Source organism: Onychomys torridus, chromosome 4 (genome assembly GCF_903995425.1).
Source record: "Onychomys torridus chromosome 4, mOncTor1.1, whole genome shotgun sequence".
Classification (NCBI taxonomy): Eukaryota; Metazoa; Chordata; class Mammalia; order Rodentia; family Cricetidae; genus Onychomys; species Onychomys torridus.
Window position 1 is genome coordinate 241629 of NC_050446.1, and position 21658 is coordinate 263286.

The 21658-nt window shown below is 46.2% G+C and overlaps 2 protein-coding genes across 8 annotated transcripts in view; one reads left to right on the top strand and one right to left on the bottom strand.

Moving 5' to 3' along the window:
- Window positions 1-12174, top strand: part of Golga1 (golgin A1) — a 50138-nt gene extending 37964 nt beyond the window's left edge. For 3 of the 4 annotated variants that reach the window (XM_036183075.1, XM_036183076.1, XM_036183077.1), the window contains exons 16-23: window positions 4672-4761; window positions 5498-5600; window positions 5698-5831; window positions 6149-6292; window positions 8011-8070; window positions 8549-8719; window positions 9143-9229; window positions 10202-12174. In XM_036183075.1, the coding sequence (XP_036038968.1) occupies window positions 4672-4761; window positions 5498-5600; window positions 5698-5831; window positions 6149-6292; window positions 8011-8070; window positions 8549-8719; window positions 9143-9229; window positions 10202-10282 (870 nt within the window). In that variant the 3' untranslated portion in view covers window positions 10283-12174. The remainder of the gene's footprint in view (window positions 1-4671; window positions 4762-5497; window positions 5601-5697; window positions 5832-6148; window positions 6293-8010; window positions 8071-8548; window positions 8720-9142; window positions 9230-10201) is intronic. The other variant, XM_036183078.1, reaches the window with a different exon arrangement.
- A 614-nt stretch (window positions 12175-12788) lies between these two features.
- On the bottom strand, window positions 12789-20371 carry Arpc5l (actin related protein 2/3 complex subunit 5 like). 4 transcript variants are annotated; one of them, XM_036183081.1, is made up of 5 exons: window positions 19718-20069; window positions 16829-16895; window positions 16254-16351; window positions 15547-15723; window positions 14967-15444 (listed from the first exon to the last, which is right to left on the bottom strand). In XM_036183081.1, the coding sequence occupies exons 2-5, from the start codon at window positions 16842-16844 to the stop codon at window positions 15316-15318; spliced, it is 420 nt and encodes a 139-aa protein (XP_036038974.1). In that variant the 5' UTR covers window positions 16845-16895; window positions 19718-20069; the 3' UTR covers window positions 14967-15315. The 4 variants fall into 4 exon arrangements, with proteins under 4 accessions (XP_036038973.1, XP_036038974.1, XP_036038976.1 ...); XM_036183080.1 differs by lacking the exons at window positions 14967-15444; window positions 16829-16895; window positions 19718-20069 and adding exons at window positions 12789-13607; window positions 20078-20364 and having other exon boundaries at window positions 16254-16326; XM_036183083.1 differs by lacking the exon at window positions 16829-16895.
- Between the last annotated feature and the right edge of the window lie 1287 nt (window positions 20372-21658).

A 21658-nucleotide genomic window follows, 5' to 3' on the forward strand; every position in this document is an offset into this window, starting at 1 on the left:
GCAGGCATGTTTCACTGTCAAGAAAAGCCTCATGTTATGAAAACATTTTAAATGCCATAATCTGTGGTCTTTGAAGTATTTGAAGATCACCTATATAAAATATATCTCTGTATTACCTTGAGAATAGATCTAACATGACTATAAGTTTGATAGATATAGATGACTATTAACCTATATCTACTATCCTAAATAGCTTTCGGAGACTAAAACTTTATATAACCTTTTAAAATGAGCTGCACAGATATAATACCTTAAACAAGAATAGAAACAAATATATAGTATAACAAAAATAGCCCTAAATTTGTGTCAATATACAAAAATTCATACCAATGTAAAGTATTTAAGACTAATGGTTGTTTAAAAGTAGACTCGCTGGGCGGTGGTGGCGCACGCCTTTAATCCCAGCACTCAGGAGGCAGAGGCAGGAGGATATCTGTGAGTTCAAGGCCAGCCTGGGCTACCAAGTGAGTTCCAGGAGCGGCACAAAGCTACACAGAGAAACCCTGTCTTGAAAAACCAAAAAAAAAAAAAAAAAAATTTATGGGAGCTGGAGAGATGGCTCAGCGGTTAAGAGCACTCATCTCCCAGAGGTCCTGAGTTCAATTCCCAGCACCCACATGGTGGCTCGCAACCATCTGTAATGAGATCTGGCTCCCTCTTCTGGCCTGCAGGCATACTTACAGACAGAACATTGTATACATAATAAATAAATAAATCTTTAAAAGTAGACTCAACAATCCACCCTCTTATTTCATCCTTTTTATACTATATCCCCCTTTGTTTCCTTTAGAAAGAGATCCTTGAATCTAACTCCCTTGTTTAGCTTCTTTTCCTATGACCAATAACAACTCTTAACCAACCCCCCTAAACGATGACAAACATCTATAACCCACTAAATACCAAAAGCCATCCATTCGTTCTCTAAGATTGCTTCCTGTCGTCTGAGGGTGCTGGCATCTTTAAGAGACCCTGGGAAGTGGGGTAATGGTCAAGTCCTGGGAGAGGCAGCTGTATCATTTGTTGTCCAGTCTCTGCAATGGGAAAGTGCAGGGCTTGTCTCAAGTCCTGTTGCTCTTGGAGTAATCTGTGAGGCCAGACTGTCTCAACCATCAGTCTTCAAGCTGTTCTGGATGCAGAACTCTGAGGAAACTGCAACAGAGGCTTTCTGAGATGCTGGATCACTGGACCACCAGTTTTCATTGGTGTCTGTTCTTTGATTTTTATTTCACGTGCTTTGGTATTTTGCCTGCTTGTTTATCTGTGTGAGAATGTCAGCTCTCCTGGAACTGAAGTCACAGATAGTTGTTAGCTGCCATGTGGGTGCTGGGAATTAAACTGCTAAGCCATCTCTCCAAGCCTTTCTCTCTTCTTCCTGTCTTCGTATGTTTCTAATGGACTGTCATTTGATGTCTATAAATGTTTAGGGTTTCTGTTGCTGTATTATTGTTTTAAGTCCCATCTGGAACTCACAGAGATCCGCCTGCTTCTGCCTCCCAAGTGCTGGGATTAAAGGTGTTCATCACCACACCCAACTTTTTTTTTTTTTTTTTTTTTTTTTTTTTTTTTTTAGCTGAGGATCGAACCCAGGGACTTGTGCTTGCTAGGCAAGCGCTCTACCACTGAGCTAAATCCCCAACCCTGTTTTTATTTTTTAAAACAAGCTATTCCCTGAAAATCTTCCCCCCAAAACCAGGCTCAACCCCAGGTGCATAGCTGCCATGTGTGGGAGGCCTAACAGCTCTTGAAAGATATAAAACCATGTTTTATATCATATCTTTGGCAGGCTGGAGTATCAACTTAGTGTCCAATAGTTGGATGCTCTTGGGACTCTGAGGCACTTCAGAGTTATATTTACCTGGCCATGTATGCCAGTGTAATCCCTCATTATCATAAATCTGTTATGCATGCTTGCGCGTGTGAATGCGAGTGTATGAGCTTGTGCATGCCTGTGCATATTTGTCTGTGTGTGTGTGTGTGGTGTTGCTACAGTTGGTATTTATTGGTATTTGGTTATTTAGTTGTCTAGTGGTACTTGGCCTAAAACATAGAGTCTCCCTCATGCTAGTTGAGTGCTTTACTATAGAGCAGCCCCCCAGCCTTGTTTGTTTGTTTGCCTTTTTGACATAGGGTGTCTCCATGTAGCTCAGGCTGGTCTGGAACTTGGAATTCTCTGCCTCAACCTATCAGACACTAGGATTGCAGGTCTGTGCTACCACATCTGGCCCATGTTCTCCTTTTAAAATGGAAGTTGTAACCTCTGGCCTCAAGAAGACTATTTAGAGGATCAGACATGACTGCAGATGAAAAGTGCCAATGAGCCGGGCGGTGGTGGCGCAGGCCTGTAATCCCAGCACTCGGGAGGCAGAGGCAAATCTCTGTGAGTTCGAGGCCAGCCTGGTCTACAGAGGGAGTTCCAGGACAGGCTCCAAAGCTACACAGAGAAACCCTGTTTCAAAAAAACTGGGGTGGGGTGGGGGAGGAGGAGTACCAAGGGTAGTTCTCTAGCATGCGTTTCCTTTTTGACCCAGCCTGCCTTCCTGTCTTCTCAGACATATTGAGACCATCTGCCTTTCTAGACACCAGTAGTCACAAGCATCTCTCCTAAACTTCCCAAAAAAACATTCCTTAGTAGGCAAAGCATTCTTACCAAGCCAGAATCTCTAGCTCCTTCCCCTGTGCCAACAGAGCCCCATCCTAAACCTACATTTGGTAGTAATAGATGAGCAGAGGACCTTGGCAAGGAATCTTGTACAGTGTATTTCAAGGTCTCATCTTTAGCCTCTCAAATTCAAGTATCAGTTGTCCTTGTCTGCCAGAGCTAGATTCATTGTGAAGACAATTGTGATTACTCCATTAAGGTCCAGCATACCATGGTCCTACAGCTGACCCAGGGAGAGTTGGAAGGAAGGTCAGGATCTCACAGACCCAGAGAAACTGATGGTCTTCTTTCTCACTCAGTAGACAGTTTCCTGTATGGGAGGACAGACATACATCAGCTCTGATCTTGGAACATTTCAGGTTTCAGGAGGCCTTCTTCAACTTAGTTTCAGAATATAAAGAAGGGTCCTTATACAAGAGACTATAGTTGGCCAGGTGATGGTGGCATGCACCTTTAATCCCAGCACTCAGGAGGCAGAGGCAATGGATCTGTGAGTTCGAGGGCAGCCTGGTCTACAGAGCTAGTTCCATGACAGCTAGAGCTGTTGCACAGAGAAACCTTATCTTGAAAAAAAAAAAAAAAAAGATTTTAAAAAGAATATGGTTGTTCATCTCAGTGACAAAACTACCTGATAGCTGAATTTGGTTAAGGGGAAGAGATGTTAGTACAGGTCAGACTTGAATCATATGCCTCAAAATTAGGGCATCATTATTGACAGCCTAATCCTTGCCATCTAGAGTCTCAAGGTGGGAATGGGATACAGAAATAAGATGCTTACACAGAAAGAGCAGGGGGGGTTTGAGTAGATAGAAACAGCAGACGTTACTTCATGTTCTCCCCTGGGTATTTTCCTGACCATGGTCAAGACCCAAGAGGTTGTATTTTACACTGTGATTCTTAACAAACATGAACACACTGTCAGAGGACAGTGGTGACTAACAGTCCTATGCTGCAAAAGCCCTGCCAGTCAGCTAGGGGACTGATGTGTCTGCTCTCATTGAAGAGGCTTTAGGAAGGAGAGGCTGGCACCCAGAGTCCCTGGACTTGGGTCCAGCTGGCTCTGGCTCTCAATCTGGTCCTGCCACCTGCTAGCTCTGGAACCTGAGGCAAATCACCAAACCTCTTGGAGCCTGATTTCACTCTGAGAAAATGGGCTCATAAGCCAGGCGGTACTGGCACACACCTTTAATCCTAGCACTTAGGAAGCAGAAGCAGGTGGATCTCTGAGTTCAAGGCCAGAATGGTCTACAGATCAAGTTCCAGGACAGCCAGAGCCACACAGAGAAACCCTTTCTTGGGGGGGGGAAAAAAAAAAAAGAAGGAAGGAAGGAAAAGAAAAGAAAATGGGCTTATGATCTAGTGATTAAGGCTAAGCAGATAAAGGCCTTGCTACTAAGCCTTCTGGCCTCCACAGGTACACAGTGGCATGCCTACCCACATGTATACACACACAATAAGTAAATATAACTTTAAAATTTTTAATACCATTATAGGGACTAGAGAGGTGGCTCAGCAGTTAAGAGAACTTCCTACTCTTCCAGAGGACCTGAGTTCAATTCCAACCTCTCAAGTTAGCCAGTTCATAACAGCTGAGAGGTATCCAAGGCCCCCTCTGGCCTATGCAGGTCTCCATACACACATGATATGCACTCACACTTGCACACACATAAGTAATAAAAACAAGTCTTTTAAAAGGGCTTTTGTGGATGAGAGTGAGCTCTTGTAACGCTCAGCAGCTGCTTCATTGCATTTCCTGTTACCAGGTTGTGCCTGTGAGTCTTGTTTTGTGTGGATTTCTTAGACCAGGTCTGGTTACTAGATGGTGAGCTCCCAGGACCATCAACCCTCATTGATGTGCCCATTTGTGAGAGCAGATGCGGTGTCCAACAAGGCAGTCAGCAGAGGACCCTGCAAAGTGGGGGGGCCCTCTGTTGGGCTAGAGGTGAAAGACATAGATAAGAAAATATAGACTCTTTGGGGACTCAATCACACACCTGTTTTTTTAATTCTAGGATGAATGGAGCCAAAGAGAAATTGTGAGTGTGGCTATGGCTCAAGCCCTGGAGGAGGTGCGGAAACAGAGGGAAGAGTTCCAACAACAGGTATGCTCCCCCCTACTAAGTCTCAAGAGCACTGTGCCTCCCATTGGGGGCCATCAGAGAGGCCACACACACCCAGGGTAGGCATGTCAGGGGTCTCAGGCAACATAGTCAATTGGGAGATGCCCTATTACCTGTAGTATTCTAGGAGAAACTATTACCAAGGAACCTTATCCCAGGTAATGCCCTTCCTAACTTTTCATGGCTAGTTACTTAGTTGTAAAATATTGATTAGAGAAAAGTCCTTTGGTAGGGATCTAACGGTCTTAATTCTGTGAAGTGGTACATCACCATCTGCTACCCACAAAAGGGTGAGTTCCCAGCCAGAAGTATAGGGAAAACTATATGTGGGGACAGATAGAGCACCTAGCTCTAGTCTGCTGGCTGAGGCCTCCAATGAGTTCTTGACCAATCTGAAGGCTAGTCACCTCTAAAAAGAACCTAGGGTAATCATACCTTCTGACACCAGAATGGGGTGATGCAAAAGGGTGGTGCAGCATGCTCAGGAAAGGATGGATTGAGAGGCTGACCAAAACTTCTACACTCTACCTTGGCCCAGCATAGGCCATAGGGCAAATGCCCTTGTAGGGCATTTACCAGAACGGATCCAATTGCCATAGGTTTGTTCTAGGCTACGGATGTCATGGAGGGCTCGCCACTACCGCCCCCAATTGGAAAATGGAGTCCCTGTAGGAGAGGGGATTTTGTCAGCCCCTCTCATGCTAAGTTTTCTGCTAAGGCTGCCCAGCTGACAGCCATCATAGAAGAGAAAAATCAGAGCCTGTGTGAAAAGGACGACGTGCTTCTCCAGAAGGAACAGGAACTTCGCCAGCTGGAGAAAGGTAAGTCTACCCATGACCAGCAATGGTATCACTAGTGAGCCAGCCTGTCACAAAGCAGTGTACAGTTACTGGCTCACACTATACTCTACCACCCTAGGTCACGATTCTGCCCTGCTGCAGATGCAGCAACTGCAGAGTGAAGTGGAGGCTTTAAGGAGCTGCAGAGCCCAGGAGGCAGTGCAAACCGCAAGAGGAGAAAACGCCCTGCAGCTGCAGGGCCAGGAGCCACTTGTGAGTGCTAGCTCTATACTAGGGTTAGGGTAGAGTGCCTGCTCTGCACCTTTAGGGTCCTGTCTTTATGGTAAAGGTGCTCACCTGTCTAGGGGACTTGAGACCTATAGGGCCATCTGTGTGGCAGCACCTGTTAGTGTGCCAGTTTGCCTCTAGTTTGCCTGGCAGCCACTGAATGGAATCTTATGTCTGACCTTAGTTCCCATCAGGTGCTTGCTACAGCATGCCAAAGAACACCTATGCAATGAGCTGGCACTTCTTCCTCACAGACCTGCATCTCAGCTCCTGCCTTTTGTCTTGTTGCCACTATCCCATAGGTCATCGCAAAAGCCATGCAGGATTCGGAGTATGAGCTTCAGGTTGCAAAAGGAACTCCAAATGGTGAGGTTGAGGCCATGGATCTAGAGCAGCTACAGAAAGAAAAGCAGGACTTAGAACAGCAACTTACAGAGAAAAATAAGGTGAGGACACCCTACACCTGGCTAGCTATGGGTCTTCTCTAGCCCAGCTCTCAGGCCTGAGGCCCTGCTGTTCCTCCTCACTGTTGTTTTCCCTTCCACTAAGTCTGCCATCTCTCCTTAAGAGGTTGGTGCTGACTTTCTGATGGCTGTTGGTCTCACTCCTCTGTCCTACTATGTTTACATCTCTGAGTGCAAATTGAAATCCTTGCTGAGTGTAGTGATACACACCTGTAACCCTGCACTCTGGAGACAGATGCAGAAGGGCCAGAAGAAAAGGCCAGCCTGGGCCATGTGAAGCTTTCTTTGGAGACTGGTCTTACCATGTAGCTGTTTGTTTGTTTGTTTGTTTGTTTTTCAAGATAGGGTTAGGGTTTCTCTGTGTAACAGCTCTGACTGTACTGGAACTCACAGAGATCCACCTACCTCTGCCTCCTGAGTGCTGGGATTACAGCTGTGTGCCACCACCACCCAGTGTACATACACAAAGGGTTTTTTTTTAATCTTTAAAACATTTTCCTTTTTTTATTTTTATTTTTGTTTGTTTTTTGTTTTTTGTTTGTTTGTTTGTTTTGAGACAGGGATTCTCTGTGTAGCCCTGGCTGCCCTGGAACTCACTCTGTAGATCAGGCTGGTCTCAAACTCACAGAAATCCGCCTGCCTCTGTCTCCCAAGTAGCTGGGCAGTGGTGGTGCATGCCTTTAATCACATCACTTAGGAGGCAAAGGCGGGTACATTTCTGAGTTTGAGACCATCCTGGTCTACAGAGTTCCAGGACAGCCAGGGCTGCACAGGGAAACCCTGTCAAAACAAAGCTTTTCCTTGAGCTTGATCCCCCCCATCGCTAAGGAAGATAAAATCCCTTGTTATAGATTATGAAATTTTAAATTAGGAAAGTGGAGTTCAGCCTTTCTAATGAATGATGGGATATGTAGTAAACTATATTTAAGCCTTATAATAATAAACCCACTGATTGTAATATAAAAATAAAATCAGAGGAGCCAGGCAGTGGTGGAGCACACCTTTAATCCCAGCACACAGGAGGCAGATACAGGCAGATATCTGTGAGTTAGAGGCCAGCCTGGGCTACAGAGGGAGTTCCAGGACAGCCAAGACCACACAAAGAAACCCTGTCTCAAAATTAAATTAAATTAAATTAAATTAAAAAATAAAATAAAACAGTGTTGGTGGATTATACAGAAAAACTTCATGACCTTTTACACTATCTTGAATTACACTGTAGAATATCAATTCAGCAGTGATAACTGTGAGATCCAAACCAAAAAGAAAAAAGAAAAGAAAAGAAAAAGAAATCTGAGGGGCTGGATAGATGACTCAATGGTTAAGAGCACTGCTGGTAGAGAACCTGGGTTCAATTGGCAGTATCCACGTGGCAGCTCCAGTCCCAGGATCTGACACATCAGAAAGCAAAACATCCACACTTTAAAAAGTGGCATGTATTCTACAGAGCCACTCATAGGAGCCCTCTCCAAGTGTACGGGCACTGCCGACAGGCCTAAGGGGCCGCACACAAGGTGTGGTAGGCAATGTGCTACTGAAAGAACATGATGATTCTCTGGACCCTCTGGGCCCTGGGAAGGCGAAGGGTGGAGCAGCAGCAAGGAAGCCCAAGGGGTCACTAAGAGTGACCCTATAGGAGGGCCTCTTAAAGCCTTCTAACATGGTACTGACAGCTGGCTTTGGGGTGGGGGTTACCTCAGATTATGAAGCAGATGCAACAGAGGATGCTGGAACTTAAGAAGACTCTGCAGAAGGAGCTGGTGAGTGCCCACTTGTGCCCTCCATGCACTCAGTCCCACATCTCCCCACTCCCATGCCCTTCCTGATTTTCTGCTCCTCTTGGGGTCCTTGGCTGCCTGGGGTGCTCCCTTAGTTGATTGCAGAGGGTTCTCTGAGAGGTTGGATGTGGGCTGGTGGGAGAAGGGTCTTGAGAAGTGTTCTTGTGACCATGCAACCTTGGGCATGAGGTCTGAATCTGCCTTCTCCATGCCTGCATGCATTCTCACTTAGATAGAAAAACATGACCTAGTTCCCTCCTCTCAGCCACTGACCCCAAGAGAAGAGCTAAGCCTTCCTCAGGTTCAGGCACTTCCTTCTAGTCAAGGGCCCTTTTGCCCAATGATGTACAGTTAGTCAGGAGCTGGTCACAGCTAGGTCTGGTGAATCTTCCTGTGATCCTAGACCTAGCTGGAGGGCTTTGACATGGCACATTTCCCATTGTTTCCCATTGCTTTTCAGAAAATCAGGCCTGACAGTGAGCTTTTTGAGGTCCGGGAGAAGACAGGTCCTGAGATACCAAATATGGCCCCTTCTGTCACCAATAATGCTGACCTGACTGACGCCCGAGAGATCAATTTTGAATACCTTAAACATGTTGTTTTAAAATTCATGTCCTGTCGAGAATCTGAGGTAAAGACTTGCAGCTGCTTTTTTGGGTGTTGGGCTTGTAGAGTCTATCCTGCATGGCTTCCCTCAGTCTCCTACCTACTTCCCCTCATCCCTCAGTGCTGACCTGCTAAGCAGACTGTAATGGGAAGTAGCTCCTGGGGAGATGTGGGTTCCCCTCTGAATTCTAGCTTTAATGCTGCTGAAGGTAAAGACCTAGAAACAGTGTGTCCAGCATGAAGAGCAGGGTAGCTGTTGAGAATGTTCTCTTGGCTCTCAGTCCCCAAAGTGAGAGATAACTCAAAAAGCTGGAATTGCACCCACTACCTCATCCTTGTGAACCAAGGCAAACAGGAAGTGCCATTTAACTCCTTAACTGCCTGCCTACCTACACCCTCCTCTCCCCACCCCCCAGGCCAATGGCAATAAAAGTGGGTTTTGTTTCAGGCTTTTCATCTCATAAAGGCAGTGTCAGTGCTGTTAAACTTCTCACAGGAAGAAGAGAACATGCTCAAAGAAACTCTGGAATATAAGGTAAGCTTCCCTAGCCTGCTGTTTCCACTGCTGCACAGGATTGTCAGTTACCCAGGCACTGGCATCCAGACCAGATCCTGAGGCAGGTGACCAGCCACAGCTGTACCTCAGCTTATTTGCTTCTTGCTTTTGGTTTTTCAAGACTGTTTCTCTGTGTAGCCCTGGCTGTCCTGGAACTTGCTCTAGCCTTGAACTCATAGAAATCTGCCTGCCTCTGCCTCCCTAGTGCTGGGATTAAAGGTGTGCGCCACCACCGCCCGGCAGTTTACTTGCTTTTGTAAGATGAAATTGGCCAGGCAGTTCAAAGAACAGTCTTTTATATTTTATGTATGAGTGTTCTGCATGTGTACCTGCACACTAGAAGAGGGCATCAGATCCTATATAGATGGTTGTGAGTCACCATGTGGTTGCTGGGAATTGAACTCAGGACCTCTGGAAGAGCATCAAGTTCTCTTAACTGCTGAGCCATCTCTCCAGCTCCTAAAGAACATTCTTTAGCCCAGTGTTCTGTTTTTTGTCACCACCAAATGCCAGACTTTGCTCATCACAGCATTTTCATTGATGGCACTTCTCTATTGCCCCAGTTCTGGCCTGGCACCTACATTTAACATTGTTTTTTTTTTCCCCTGGGCTAGGGTATAGCTCAGTGGTAAAGTGCTTGCCTAGTACATGCAAAGTCTCAGATTCAGTCACCAGCACAGCAAACCCCATAAAATTGCTAAGGTGCCTGCATAAATGCTGTAATAGAACGGGAGGAACCCACCTCCAGTCCCACTCTCCTCTCACCGGTCCACTTCCTTTCTACCGTTTCTTTTCCTGAGTCTGGGCTCTTGGCCCTGCAGACTGGGGTATTGGAAACTTCCTGGTTACTCCTCTGACCAGCTGGGATGACTAGAAGACAAAGGTTGTTTCTGCTCCCACTGCCCCTAGTTCTGTTTCTCAGCTCAGGAGCCTTTTCTGTCTCAAATGCAGATGTCTTGGTTTGGATCCAAACCAGCTCCCAAGGGCAGCATCCGGCCATCTATCTCCAACCCTCGGATACCATGGTCCTAGAACCACCCAAGGATGGAGCTACATGGGCTGACACTCTATCTGTGAAAAGAACACTGACACACCAGACTGGGTGGGTTTTTAAACGCTGTAACTGCAGTATTTTGTACAAGTGTCTAGACACTGTTTACAAGCCTACCTGCCTGCAAGCTGATATGAACTTCAGAAGGGAGCCAACCCTGTCATTCTGGTCACCAAACAAGAGGGATCCTGAGCACTGACCAGATCTTCACTGTGCTGCTAATATCCCAGCCCTGGCCAGCTGCAGTTGAGTCCTCTATCTTTTAACATTAGCACTTAAAATTGAAGTGATTGGCATGTGAGGTAACAACTAATTATCAAACAGAGGTGACATGACTAAAGGTGGAGCCAGTCCTTTCATAAAAAGCCAACTCAAGGGTGGTCTTTGAAGTCCCCTTGCATTAGCATGTTAGGGTTCTCATGAAAGTGTCATTTCACTTTGTTTCCCCAACCACCTGGAACTTGAGATGTGTTCGTCTCATAGGTAATGGGGCCAGTGTGGACTGACAAGTTTGCAACTTTCCAGTCCTGAAAAAACTAGCAAGCAGATGGAATGATCTCTACATATAGCACCAAATACACTTAATTGCCTTCTTAATGAATGTACTCATCTTGGATGGGTTGCTGGTAAACGATTTTAAACTATTTTTTATAGCAAAAGTTCTTCACTATTATAAACATGTCTCCTGTATTATAAAATCCACTTAAAAAGGAAAATCAGAGCACCATGTCTTTCTAGTGCCAGGACTCTTGCCCCTTTGTCATTTTGCTTGCCTTCTGTGGCACCTGCTCTCTGAAGCAGTAAGTTTCTCTGGCTTTGCTCTGAATTCTATCATATTACCACTGAGCAAAGCCAATCACACTTTTCTACTGAAGGACAACCTGCTGAATTCAGTGGAAGCAGGCTCTCAACCTCCTACCCTCAGTATTCAACACTACTTTCATACGTGGCATCCAGACAGCCCAGCTGGCTGCCACTTGACAGCACACATGCCTCAGTTTTAGCTGATAGAAGAAACTTAGGTTCATTTTTACACTTGTTCTGGATAAGTCACATCAGATCTCAAGGGAAACAATTTGAGTTTGATCAAAGTTTCACTAGCAAATAAACTAATAACTGGAGCTTCTAAAGTTACCATTTATCTAAGTAAATTTATGTTTTTCAGCTTCAGGTCAACATATGTATGTACATACATATACTGTGCCGTACAGAAATCCAAGTATTTGCAGCCTTTGCCTTCTAAGTCAGGATGGCATTGCTTTGGCTGTGGCTCTTCCTGAAGTTTCCCTGTAGGGTGCCCCTTCCCATTTAGTGGGGACATGAAACCAGAGTACCACTGTTCTGTGACGTTACTGAGGAAGATGTAGCTTCTCCAAGTAAGAATTCCTCCTTTCCTCCTGTCCCAGGTAAGAACCCTCCGAGGACTGGGCAGTCCAAAAGTAGCTACAATCCTAGCTTTGGAAGCCCTTTCTAGGCCTGAGGTTTCCCAGCCCCTTGAGCTGGTATTCTCTCTGTCACACACACACACACACACACACACACACACACACACACACACACACGCACACCACTGCAGGTTGAGGTGTGGCCGTGGGGCCCACTCATTTAAATGGCTTTCCTGCTGCATGTTGAGCCCCTCTAGCCTAGAAGAGTGCAGTAGCTATTCCAAGTGGCTTGATGCACTTTACTTCTACAAACTTTGGTGATGAGACAGTGCGTGTAACCCTTTATACATGAGCACTAGACTGTGATCGTACTACCCATGTAAATAGGGATGGATGGTATTATCTAAAAACTGCTGTAACCGAGTCATTTGTGGTGCAATACTTTTTGATTAAAGCTCTTCAAGATGCAACTACAGTGAGATTTACTTGATAAAGCTTGAGATGTGGTTTTTGGGTTGGGTTTTTCTTTCTGGTTTTTTTTTTTTTTTTTTTTTTTTTTTTTTTCAAGACAGGGTTTTACTGTGTGGCCCTGGTTGTCCTGAACTCACTCTGTAGACCACACTGGCCTCTAACTCGAGATCTGCCTACTTCTGCCTCCAGTGCTAGAATTAAAGTCATGTACCACCACTGCCTGGCTTTGTATTTAGTATTTCAAGGGCTATAGATGTCTTTCAAAAGGAAGCAAACTCCCCAGGTTACAGGCGAATAAATGCATGGTTTAACAAAGCCTGCCTAGTCCTCTCAAGCGTCAGTGGTTCTGCAGGGAATCTGGGAAGGGCAAGGCCATGGCACTTGAGCCACAGAGCTGCAAGAATATGAAACAGGGCCTCTGCCAGCTTTTAAGCTGCAGTTATGATGCTCAGGAACTCTTGCTTTATGGCTAATAGCTAACTGCCTTTGCTGGGTTTAATTTCGTCTAGAAAGAAAATTTGTCAAGGCATGACTGACTCCTATAATACATCAGACCCTACACCAAGAGATGGTGACCAGAACCTTCCCAAGACTCCAAATGTAATCATACAAATGGATGACTTTTGAAGCCTCAATTAAACATTTGACATTTTATTAAATAAGCTCCAAAATTACATACAAATCAAAGGAGTAAGAAACAATAGATATCAGCAAAATGCCTCTTGGTAGCGTCTAGCATCACTGTGGTCAAAGTGTGGCATAGCCATGGCACTGTCATGCTTGCCACCACCCCCCACCCGCCTCAGGGATAGCAGGACAGGGACACCTGTATCCCTTCTACATCAGCTTTCCAAACCATCAAACTCATTCATTACCACCCCTTTCTTTACCATTTAACATACAGAGAACACACCGCAATGAATAGACTAGTAAGCCAAGAGCTTTATTGATGCAGCAGGCACTTTACAATGAACCCAAGAGAGCCTGTCTTCTCTGGGAAGACAGAGTGTCTGTACAAACTCAGAGGTTTTTTCCACTTCAGAACCCAAGCCCTCCTTTTCACAGCAGCCCTTGGATCTGCACCTGCCCAAATAGTCCCTCCCCATTTCAAACAGTGTACACAGGTACACCTGACGTAATCTAGCCAGTCAGTCTGATAGTCAAGTGTCAGTTCTGTATTACTCTGTAGACAAAGGCGGAGACACTGATCCTGCAAAGAATTTAGGAAACAGTAAGACAATTTCTCCCTCCACCTTAAAAGTAAAATACATTTCAGCAGTTATGTTTCCTGAATATTGAGCTGGGAGTTCAGGAAGATGGTCCATTGTCAGTCCCTTCTTTACCAGCCTGGGCATCCAAAATTCTTCTCAAGGTAACATTCTTTTTTTTAAACAGTCTTTCTTGCTGTAAGAACTCTTATAATGGAGCCCAGTCCTCCTACAGCTAAGGCCTGTGGGGACAGGAAAAGGAAACATGTCAAATGGTACCTGACTGGCCAGAAGGGAGCATCACTCGTCTGGAGAGATAAGGACACATATTCCCAGACCTAAATCCCACCATGTTCCAGACTTGCTGGGAAAGATCAAGTTCTAGGGAGAGTCCCGTCCTAGAGCCAAGGGTCCCAAAAGCTGCCAACTCTTGACGCAATAGAACTGGCTTGTGACCCCAAGCACAAAACAGTCCGAGTTTCCTTGTAACAAGCTCACTGCTTCCAGCCTGCCACCACCTACCTATCCATGGAAATGCACAGCAGCCCATGGAGAACAGCCTGCTGACAGACACAAAGTCACCTCACAGGGATGCAAGAGCCTTGCATCACCACCTTGAGTCACCACCAACACCAGCAACTTCTGAGCCTAGGAAAGGTGAGGTTTTAAGGGCTCAGCACCCTTACCAAGAGAACCAGAGGCCACAGCCCATTGGCTGGAAACTGACCTACTAATAAAAGCAGCATTCTTAAAACTCAATACTGAGCCAGGCAGTGGTGGCGCACGCCTTTAATCCCAGCACTTGGGAGGCAGAGGCAGGCAGATCTTTGAGTTCGAGGCCAGCCTAGGCTACCAAGTGAGTTCTAGGAAAGGCGTAAAGCTACACAAAGAAACCCTGTCTCGGGAAGAAAAAAAAAAAAAAAAAACAATACTGCCAAGGGGTCTAGTTCAGTGACTCACTTGCCTAACACATGCCAGAACCCTGGTCTGCCTCTCAAAAAATCTCAAGCTGGAGAAGTGGTTGCATTGGTAGAGTACCCAGCCAGCATATATGAAGCCCAGGATTCCATTCCAACACCATATAAACCCAGTATGGTGGCACATGCCTGCAACAATCTCTGCACTAACATCACAAGTTCAAAATCATCCCCAGTTAAACAAATTTGAGGTGCTAGGCGGTGGTGGTGCATGCCTTTAATCCTAGCACTCAAGAGGCAGAGGCAGGTGGATCTCTGAGTTTGAGGCCAGCCTGGTCCAGAGTGAGTTCCAGGACAGCTAGGACTGTTACATAGAGAAACCCTGTCTCAAAAAAATAAAAAATAAATTTGAGGGTAACCTGAGCTACATAAGACCCTCTTAAAAATCTTATGCTGACCCTCTTAGCAAGACCTGTATTGGGGGGGGGGGGGGGCGCCGCACAGGCAGTGCTGGAGAGATGGCTCAGCAGTTAAGAGCAGCTGCTCTTCCAGAGGTCCTGAGTTCAGCTTCCAGCACCCACATGGCAGCTCACAACTGTCTGTAACTCTAGTTCCAGGGGACCTGACACTCACATACAGACATGCAGGAAAACACCAATGAAAACAGAAAATAATAATTTTTTTAAAAAAAAAACCTGTATCCATCACAGACCAGTCCAGTCCCCTTGAGTGGTGGGTGTATTTGCTGAAGGGGAGGGAGGGAGGGTTGGCTGACATATAAGCAGGACAAAAGCTTGACACATGGCCTTAGTCCTATACCCTTCAAGTAATGGACCAAAAAAAGCCTTTTCTGCTTCAAGTGAATAAAAGCCATATTAAATAACTCCGATTTCTGCCAACTGCCCCTTCTGTCAGTGAGACTAGACCAGCATTTCTAAAATGTCTTCAATTCCCTCTTTGCAGCAGCTCTCTTCCACAAAGAAAACATCAAGCCCCTTCCTACCTCACCATGCCACCTGCCTCATGTTCAGTATCAAGGGTAGTTTGTCCTGCCTAGCCTAAATCCACAGCTAAAAAGCAAACGTAATAAGACTGCCAGTATTTGAAGATCCTGATAAGGTGCTTCCAAGGTGAAGAGAAAGTGCAATGTCACAGCTGAGGCCTGCCATACCTAAATGATCGTCATACTTCTGTTCTGAGTCTGACATGCCAGTATGAACCTTGGGTGAACTGCAGCCTGCAGTGGAGCAATGTGGTCACATACCTTTTCATGCCACTGGAGTAACACAGCACTGCTGTTTTCTGTAGGCTTCTCAAATCCTTTATAAATGTACTTCATTAACAAGTCAATGCCATTTCTGTCCAGTGACTGCACAGCCTGCTCAATTTCACTGCTCTTAAAGTTTGTGAGTACTTTCAGAACTACACCCTGGGCTCGGTCCTACAGAGGAAAGAAAAAGTGAGTGAGACCAGAGTTTCAATCCTAACACTGCTACAGAACACCACTGGACAAAACATGACAGAAACACCATCCCTTTCTAATTCATCTAGGGAAGAGCTACATAGATGAGCTAAACTTCTTTGGCTTTACATTTCACTGTATCTCATATTTCCACAAATAAGTGACTCCACTTAAGTGTTGAGATTACAAATAATTTACTGCAGGTAAATATGACTTTTTTCCCCCAGTGCCAGGGATTGAACCCAGGGCAGTCCATATGCTACATAAGTCCTCTACCACTGAGCTCAGCCTAGCCTCAAGTGTCACTACTTTTGATACATCAGCAAGGCCTTAGACTACAGATTACAAGGTTATCAAGCTACCTACTGCACCAGTATCTGGGGAATAGCAGGTGGCTTCAGTGGAAAGCAAGGCCCAGTAGCACCTCACTCCCACTGATGTGTAACTGCTGTCTAGGCCTCGGGGAGCTCATGCTGCTGCTGAGGACACAATCAAAGCCCTGGTCCTACCTTCACAGCTTGATTCTTGGTGTTGATTGGAGAGTTCCGCAAGGCTGCATGGAACGCCCGAAGCATGTCCCCTGTGCATCGAGGCCAGTTAAGGATGGCTAAGCTCAAAACATGTCCATGTTATCATTAATGACCTTACTTAATAAACAGCTCAAGAGTAATCAAAGGGATCCTTATCCATACCAACTACTGTCTCCTGCTGGGCTCTTCCAGACAGACATAGCCTGTTATAGCCTTGAGCTTTCTTAATCTACAGGAAGGAGTGAAGGTTACCTCTGTTCACCTGAAAGCTCTTCCTGTGTATCTCCCTAAACCTTCCTCCTCAAAAAAACTGCCCACCTTTTTAAGAGTCTGATAGAGCCTATGTGCACCTCCTCAGTACTAGACACTGTCTGCCTTGCAGGATCTTCATGCACAAGTGGACTGGAAGGAGTTCTCTGTCGCCTTCTTAATAAGAGGAAGATCAGAGACATAAACACATCCTAACTCTTCACTCAGTGCCTCTTATCAAACTGCTACAGAAATCAAGTTGTGTCAAGTCTACCTCCCAGGCCAGGCCTCCGAGTAGCACATACCTTTAAATCTCAGCATTCAGGCGGAGACAGATTAAATGACAGCCAGAGAGAGCTACATGGTTATACCCTGCCTCAAAAAAAGAAAAGAAAAAGGGGGGGGGGGTGCATCTATTTTCCAGGTCAGCAAGGTCTTGCTTTTGGCCCACAAAATGAGCCATTTGCTCCCTTGTCCCACAAACCTTAGAATCCCAACTCCACATTCACTGCTGAGTTCTGAATACCCAGCACACAAAAGAAAATTACAAAGTAGGTTATGTCCCCAAAGGTGACACCTATTTTAAACTGAATTACATCAGCCAATTTCATTTCCTCATGTGAAACATTGGCTTAAGCCAAAAAACTTCAAAAATAGAACAAGGACTGACTCTGCTGACTCTGCCCAATGAGGCCTTTACCCCTGCTCAGCAACCCCCATGTGTGACAGGTAGCCTCTGGTGCAAACCTGAATTCCCAGCTTCCCCAGTAAGTGCCATCTAGAAAAAATGGTCTATGCCACCAGGCAAGCCACTCACTCAGTGTGCTGGATCAGACCTACCTGATACAGTAGACCAGCACCCACACCTTATCTTCTAGTTTTAGAATTCTTTTTCCTCAGACAAACAAAGGCTAGTCCTGATACAGTCACTGATAATCCTCTTCCCCATAAGTTTTCTAACTTGGTATCCCTAGACAATATCCCCAGAGGCTTAACAGTACACATGGACTATCATTTCATTTACAAAATGGATGATGGGGAAGGACAGAAATGATTAATTTGTCCATGAGGACAAAAATGTTAGGCTGGGTACTGCTTGACCACCTACAGCTTTCTGTCAAGCAAGCTCTGCAGCCACTGACAATCAAGGGCCCCCAACTGCTGGGTAGAATGGGGAGCAGGGGGCATCTCTGCAAACACACAAAGTTTACTAATCTACCTCTACACCCAGATAGCTTCCAACACTTTCAGAAAACAGGTTGTGATAACTGAAGAACCTTCTAGACTATTTCTGCCATGGCCCTTCAGCCATTTAAACCAGAAGATTCTTTGATGTGTGCTGCAGAATGCTTAAAAGCCTCTCTGACCTCCACCCTAAAGTTCCCAGTAACATCCTAAAACTATGATAATCAAAATGTCACCAAACTTTACCAAATTTCTTTGGGGTGAAGGATGTGGAGGGTGTGGGTGAAAACTATAAAAGCCACTGCTTCAATGACCAAAAGCTGCTTCACTGAGGAAGAAAATGAGCTATAGTGATACTTTAAAGCTTCCAGAGTGGAGGAAAAATTCTCCCCAGGGTCTTGGACCCAGGACCAGATGCAGTCAACATCTGCAAAATCCTCTAGGACAAGAACCTGACTTCTTCCTCTGAGACAATGAAACTGAGTCAGAAGAGAAATTTCCTGCCCAAGGTCAAGGTCACAAAGCTACAATGACCTTCAAATCCAAGCCCTCTCTACAATCCATTGCCATTAGCTGTGGAGGACACCAGATGTTCGTTCAGTAAACCTCCCAGTAAAGTGGTGAGGACAACATAGTTGTCTCTATCATTTGGGAAAAGAATGCTGAGGCTGAGAGAGTATGTGACTTATGGAAGGTTTAAGCAGATGACAGCTAGCATATGTGGATGCACAGACAGCTTTCCACTTTCTCAGTCTCCTATTCCACAATGACAATTCTCAGCACAGCCCTGAGACCACTTCCTCCTAGTCTTCCCCCCAAACCTCTTTGCTCTTCTATAGATTGAATGCAATGATCTAAGTGCAACACTTGGCACCTGGCAGGGACTCAGGTACTAGCTCCAGCCTTGGAACTCCTCCCTACTTGCCTGACATCTGCTCGGGTTTCACTTGTCATCTGCTAACCTCCCTTCTCCCAATCCCAAGAGGTACACTCTCCATGGTAACAAGGCTTCTGATACTGCCATGAGTGTAGAAACCATCTCTATAAGCCAAGGGCAAATGCCTCACTCTGGGGCCTTGTCAACAATGAGTGCCCATAAGCCGGTCAATCTCCTGCACCACACTAAAAACCAATTTTCCCTCCAGGGGCCGTTCTCATGACCCCATTTAACCATCTGAATAGTGCAGGAAATACAAGTTTTAAATCTCCACGTTTGAAAACACTCCTGTTCTGTCTGGAAGGGTTTTAAAGATATATTAGACAGCCAGGCAGTGGTGGCGCATGCCTTTAATCCCAGCACTCGGGAGGCAGAGGCAGGCAGATCTCTGTGAGTTCGAAGCCAGCCTAGGCTACAAAGTGAGATCCAGGAAAGGCACAAAACTACACAGAGAAACCTTGTCTCAAAAACCAAAACAAAACAAAACAAAAAAAGATATATTAGAGAAGCACTAAAGGACTCCTCCCAAAAGCAGTAGGCCTGACTTCCCAGGCTGAGTCAACTGATTAAACACCCAGAACCTGATTTATATACAGCAAGAGCCTCCAACCCTGCCCTAGCAAGTGCGGGGGAAGGGTACACTTCCTGTCAAACCATCTGAATAAAGAAAAAAAAAAATCTTCCTGTGAGAATAAGTCAGTTTCCTGTGTTGCTCAAACTGCTAAGAGGCCAAGCCAGCTGTGACAATCACCTCTATTTTTACTCTTCTGTTCTAAACGTTTGTTTTCTGTGGCCACTAAGCAATCATTTCTAGTCGCCTGGGAACTACTTTAATGACTGACACTGTATGGTGTTTCTTAGTCTCTGATCACTAGCTTTTTTCCATGCTTCCTGCACAAAGCAGTTAATGAGAGAGTAGCAAATCACTTGTTGAACGTGCCTCGGCCTATAAAGGCTCAAAACCCGACGTGCTCAGAGGAATGTGGTGACAGGTGAGAAAAGGTGGCACGGCAATCCCACATCCTCCTCAAGCCCCGCCCTCTGGTCCGGCTACCCCCAACAACCCACCCACCTATTTTCTTCATGCTGGGCTGCAATCCGGCCCAAGAAAGCCACGGACAGGAGCAGCAAGACAGTGGGCCTGGCTGTTCAATGAATCCAAGGTCGCTCACCTCCAGCCCTCCCGAAGATCAGTGGCGGGGAATGGCCCGGTTTCCTGCAAGGAAGAATGGAGGGATACCAAGGCCCATACATGGCCTCCCTGAGGGATGCGGAGCACAGCCGAGCGGAGGTGTAAAACGAGCTCCAAGGCCGCGCTGCTGAGAAAGGCTTGAGGCCAGGGACTACGGACCCGGGGACCCCGGGACTGACAAGCCGGACAGGGGCAGGGACTGGGGCGAGAAGGGTGAGAAGGCCGCGCCAGAAAGGATATTGCCGCAGGAGCCCGTCCACCTCGCCGGGGTCGGGTCCTGGCTCGCCCGCCGCCGCCGCCGCCTCTTCCTGCTCGTCCACAAATTTGTTCTCGTCAAACTCGTCGATATCCACCCGACGGAAGCGCGAGGACAGCGTGTTCCGGGCCATAGCGGGAGCTCGACGGCCGCCCAGCCGCTTCGGCTCCACTCCCCTCCACACCGGCTCCGCTCGGGGGCGGGAAGCGGCTGCACAGAACCTCCTCCCCTCCTCCGCGCGCAGCAGCCGCCGCCCGCCCACTTCCGGGGCACGCCGGAACCGGAAGCTCTCGTGAGCTGGGCAGCTCCGCCACACAGCTGGTGTGGCGTAGTCTGTTAGTGCACCTCTTATGCGTCCTTCTACCAGCAACGGGCCTGCGAGCCCAGCCACGGCCACCATCCGCTCCTGAGGATGAAACCCTTGAGCTGAGGGATGAGTGGGAGTGAAGCGAAGCGCCTGACAACTTTGAACGTGAACTGCACTGACCCACAAGAGGATCCCTGTCCGGTTACATAGAAGTGACTTCTTTGTTAAAGGAGTAAAGGGTTTTAATGGCGTTAACGTGTAACCCAGGGGCTGATCGGACGCTTGATGACATCTTTACTTGAAGATGTAGCGACCCCTGCGGGCGCTCTGGAAAAAAAAAGATGATACTGTGACCACCTGTACTCCTGGAGGCTGATCCTGACACTTCGAGGCGTATTTTAGGAGGCGAAAGCAGCATCATTCAGGAACTGATGGAAGAAGGGCAGTGGCTAGGACGCCTAGGATGCTGGTTTCTCCTGATTTCAGCTGTAGGCTAAAATGTACCTTTTTCGTAATAATACGGGAACTTTTATTACATTTTCATCTAATAGCACTGGAGCAAAAGTCGGTAGTTGAAACATGGTTTTTGCTTTGCATACTTATCGAACTGTGTCTGAAGATCAAAAACTGCAAGGCTGATGCAACATAACCTTGGGATGCTAAAGCCAGGCTCTCATGGGAACGAGTAGATGATGGATAAAGTCTCAGATCCTGAAAGTAATCAGAACCCACCTGTATTCCTGCTCCATGCCTGAGAAGAAATTTGGGACGCAGGCAGGTCATAAAATAGCATAAATTCATATCTGCTATTATAAAGATGTTCTGAGGAGAACATCTTTAAATTTTCTTTATTATTTTACTTAAATGAGTGTTTTGCCTGGAAGTGTTTCTGTGCAGCACCACGTGTGTGTAGTGCCCACTGGAGGACAAAAGGGAGTGTGGGATCCTTTGGAACCGGAATTACACAGATGGTTGCAAGCCATTATGTCATATGGATGTTTGGGACGGAACCCTGGTTCCTCTGGAAGAGCAACCTGTGCTCTGCAGAGCCATCTCTCCAATGTGTCCCCTAGCATATCTCAATATCAGAAATACCGGTTTAACAGGGAAATGGCCTCAAATTATTATTTGAGTGAGTGAAATAATGTTCTAGTTCATGTTTATGGATGTTTGTCAGATAGGCTTTTAAATCCATGATAAGAAATATTACGTAGTAGTGCACCCCTGTAATCCTGAGGATCAAGAGTCTGTTCATTAT

Coding starts and splice junctions, on each gene's coding strand:
- Arpc5l (XM_036183079.1), bottom strand. CDS start 20,226: ATGGCCCGGAACACGCTGTCCTCGCGCTTCCGTCGGGTGGATATCGAC. Junction 16,327..20,077: donor GTGGACGGGCTCCTGCGGCA/ATATCCTTTCTG, acceptor GCCTCGATGCAC/AGGGGACATGCTTCGGGCGT. Junction 15,445..15,546: donor TACTCCAGTGGCATGAAAAG/GTATGTGACCAC, acceptor TAGGTATGGCAG/GCCTCAGCTGTGACATTGCA.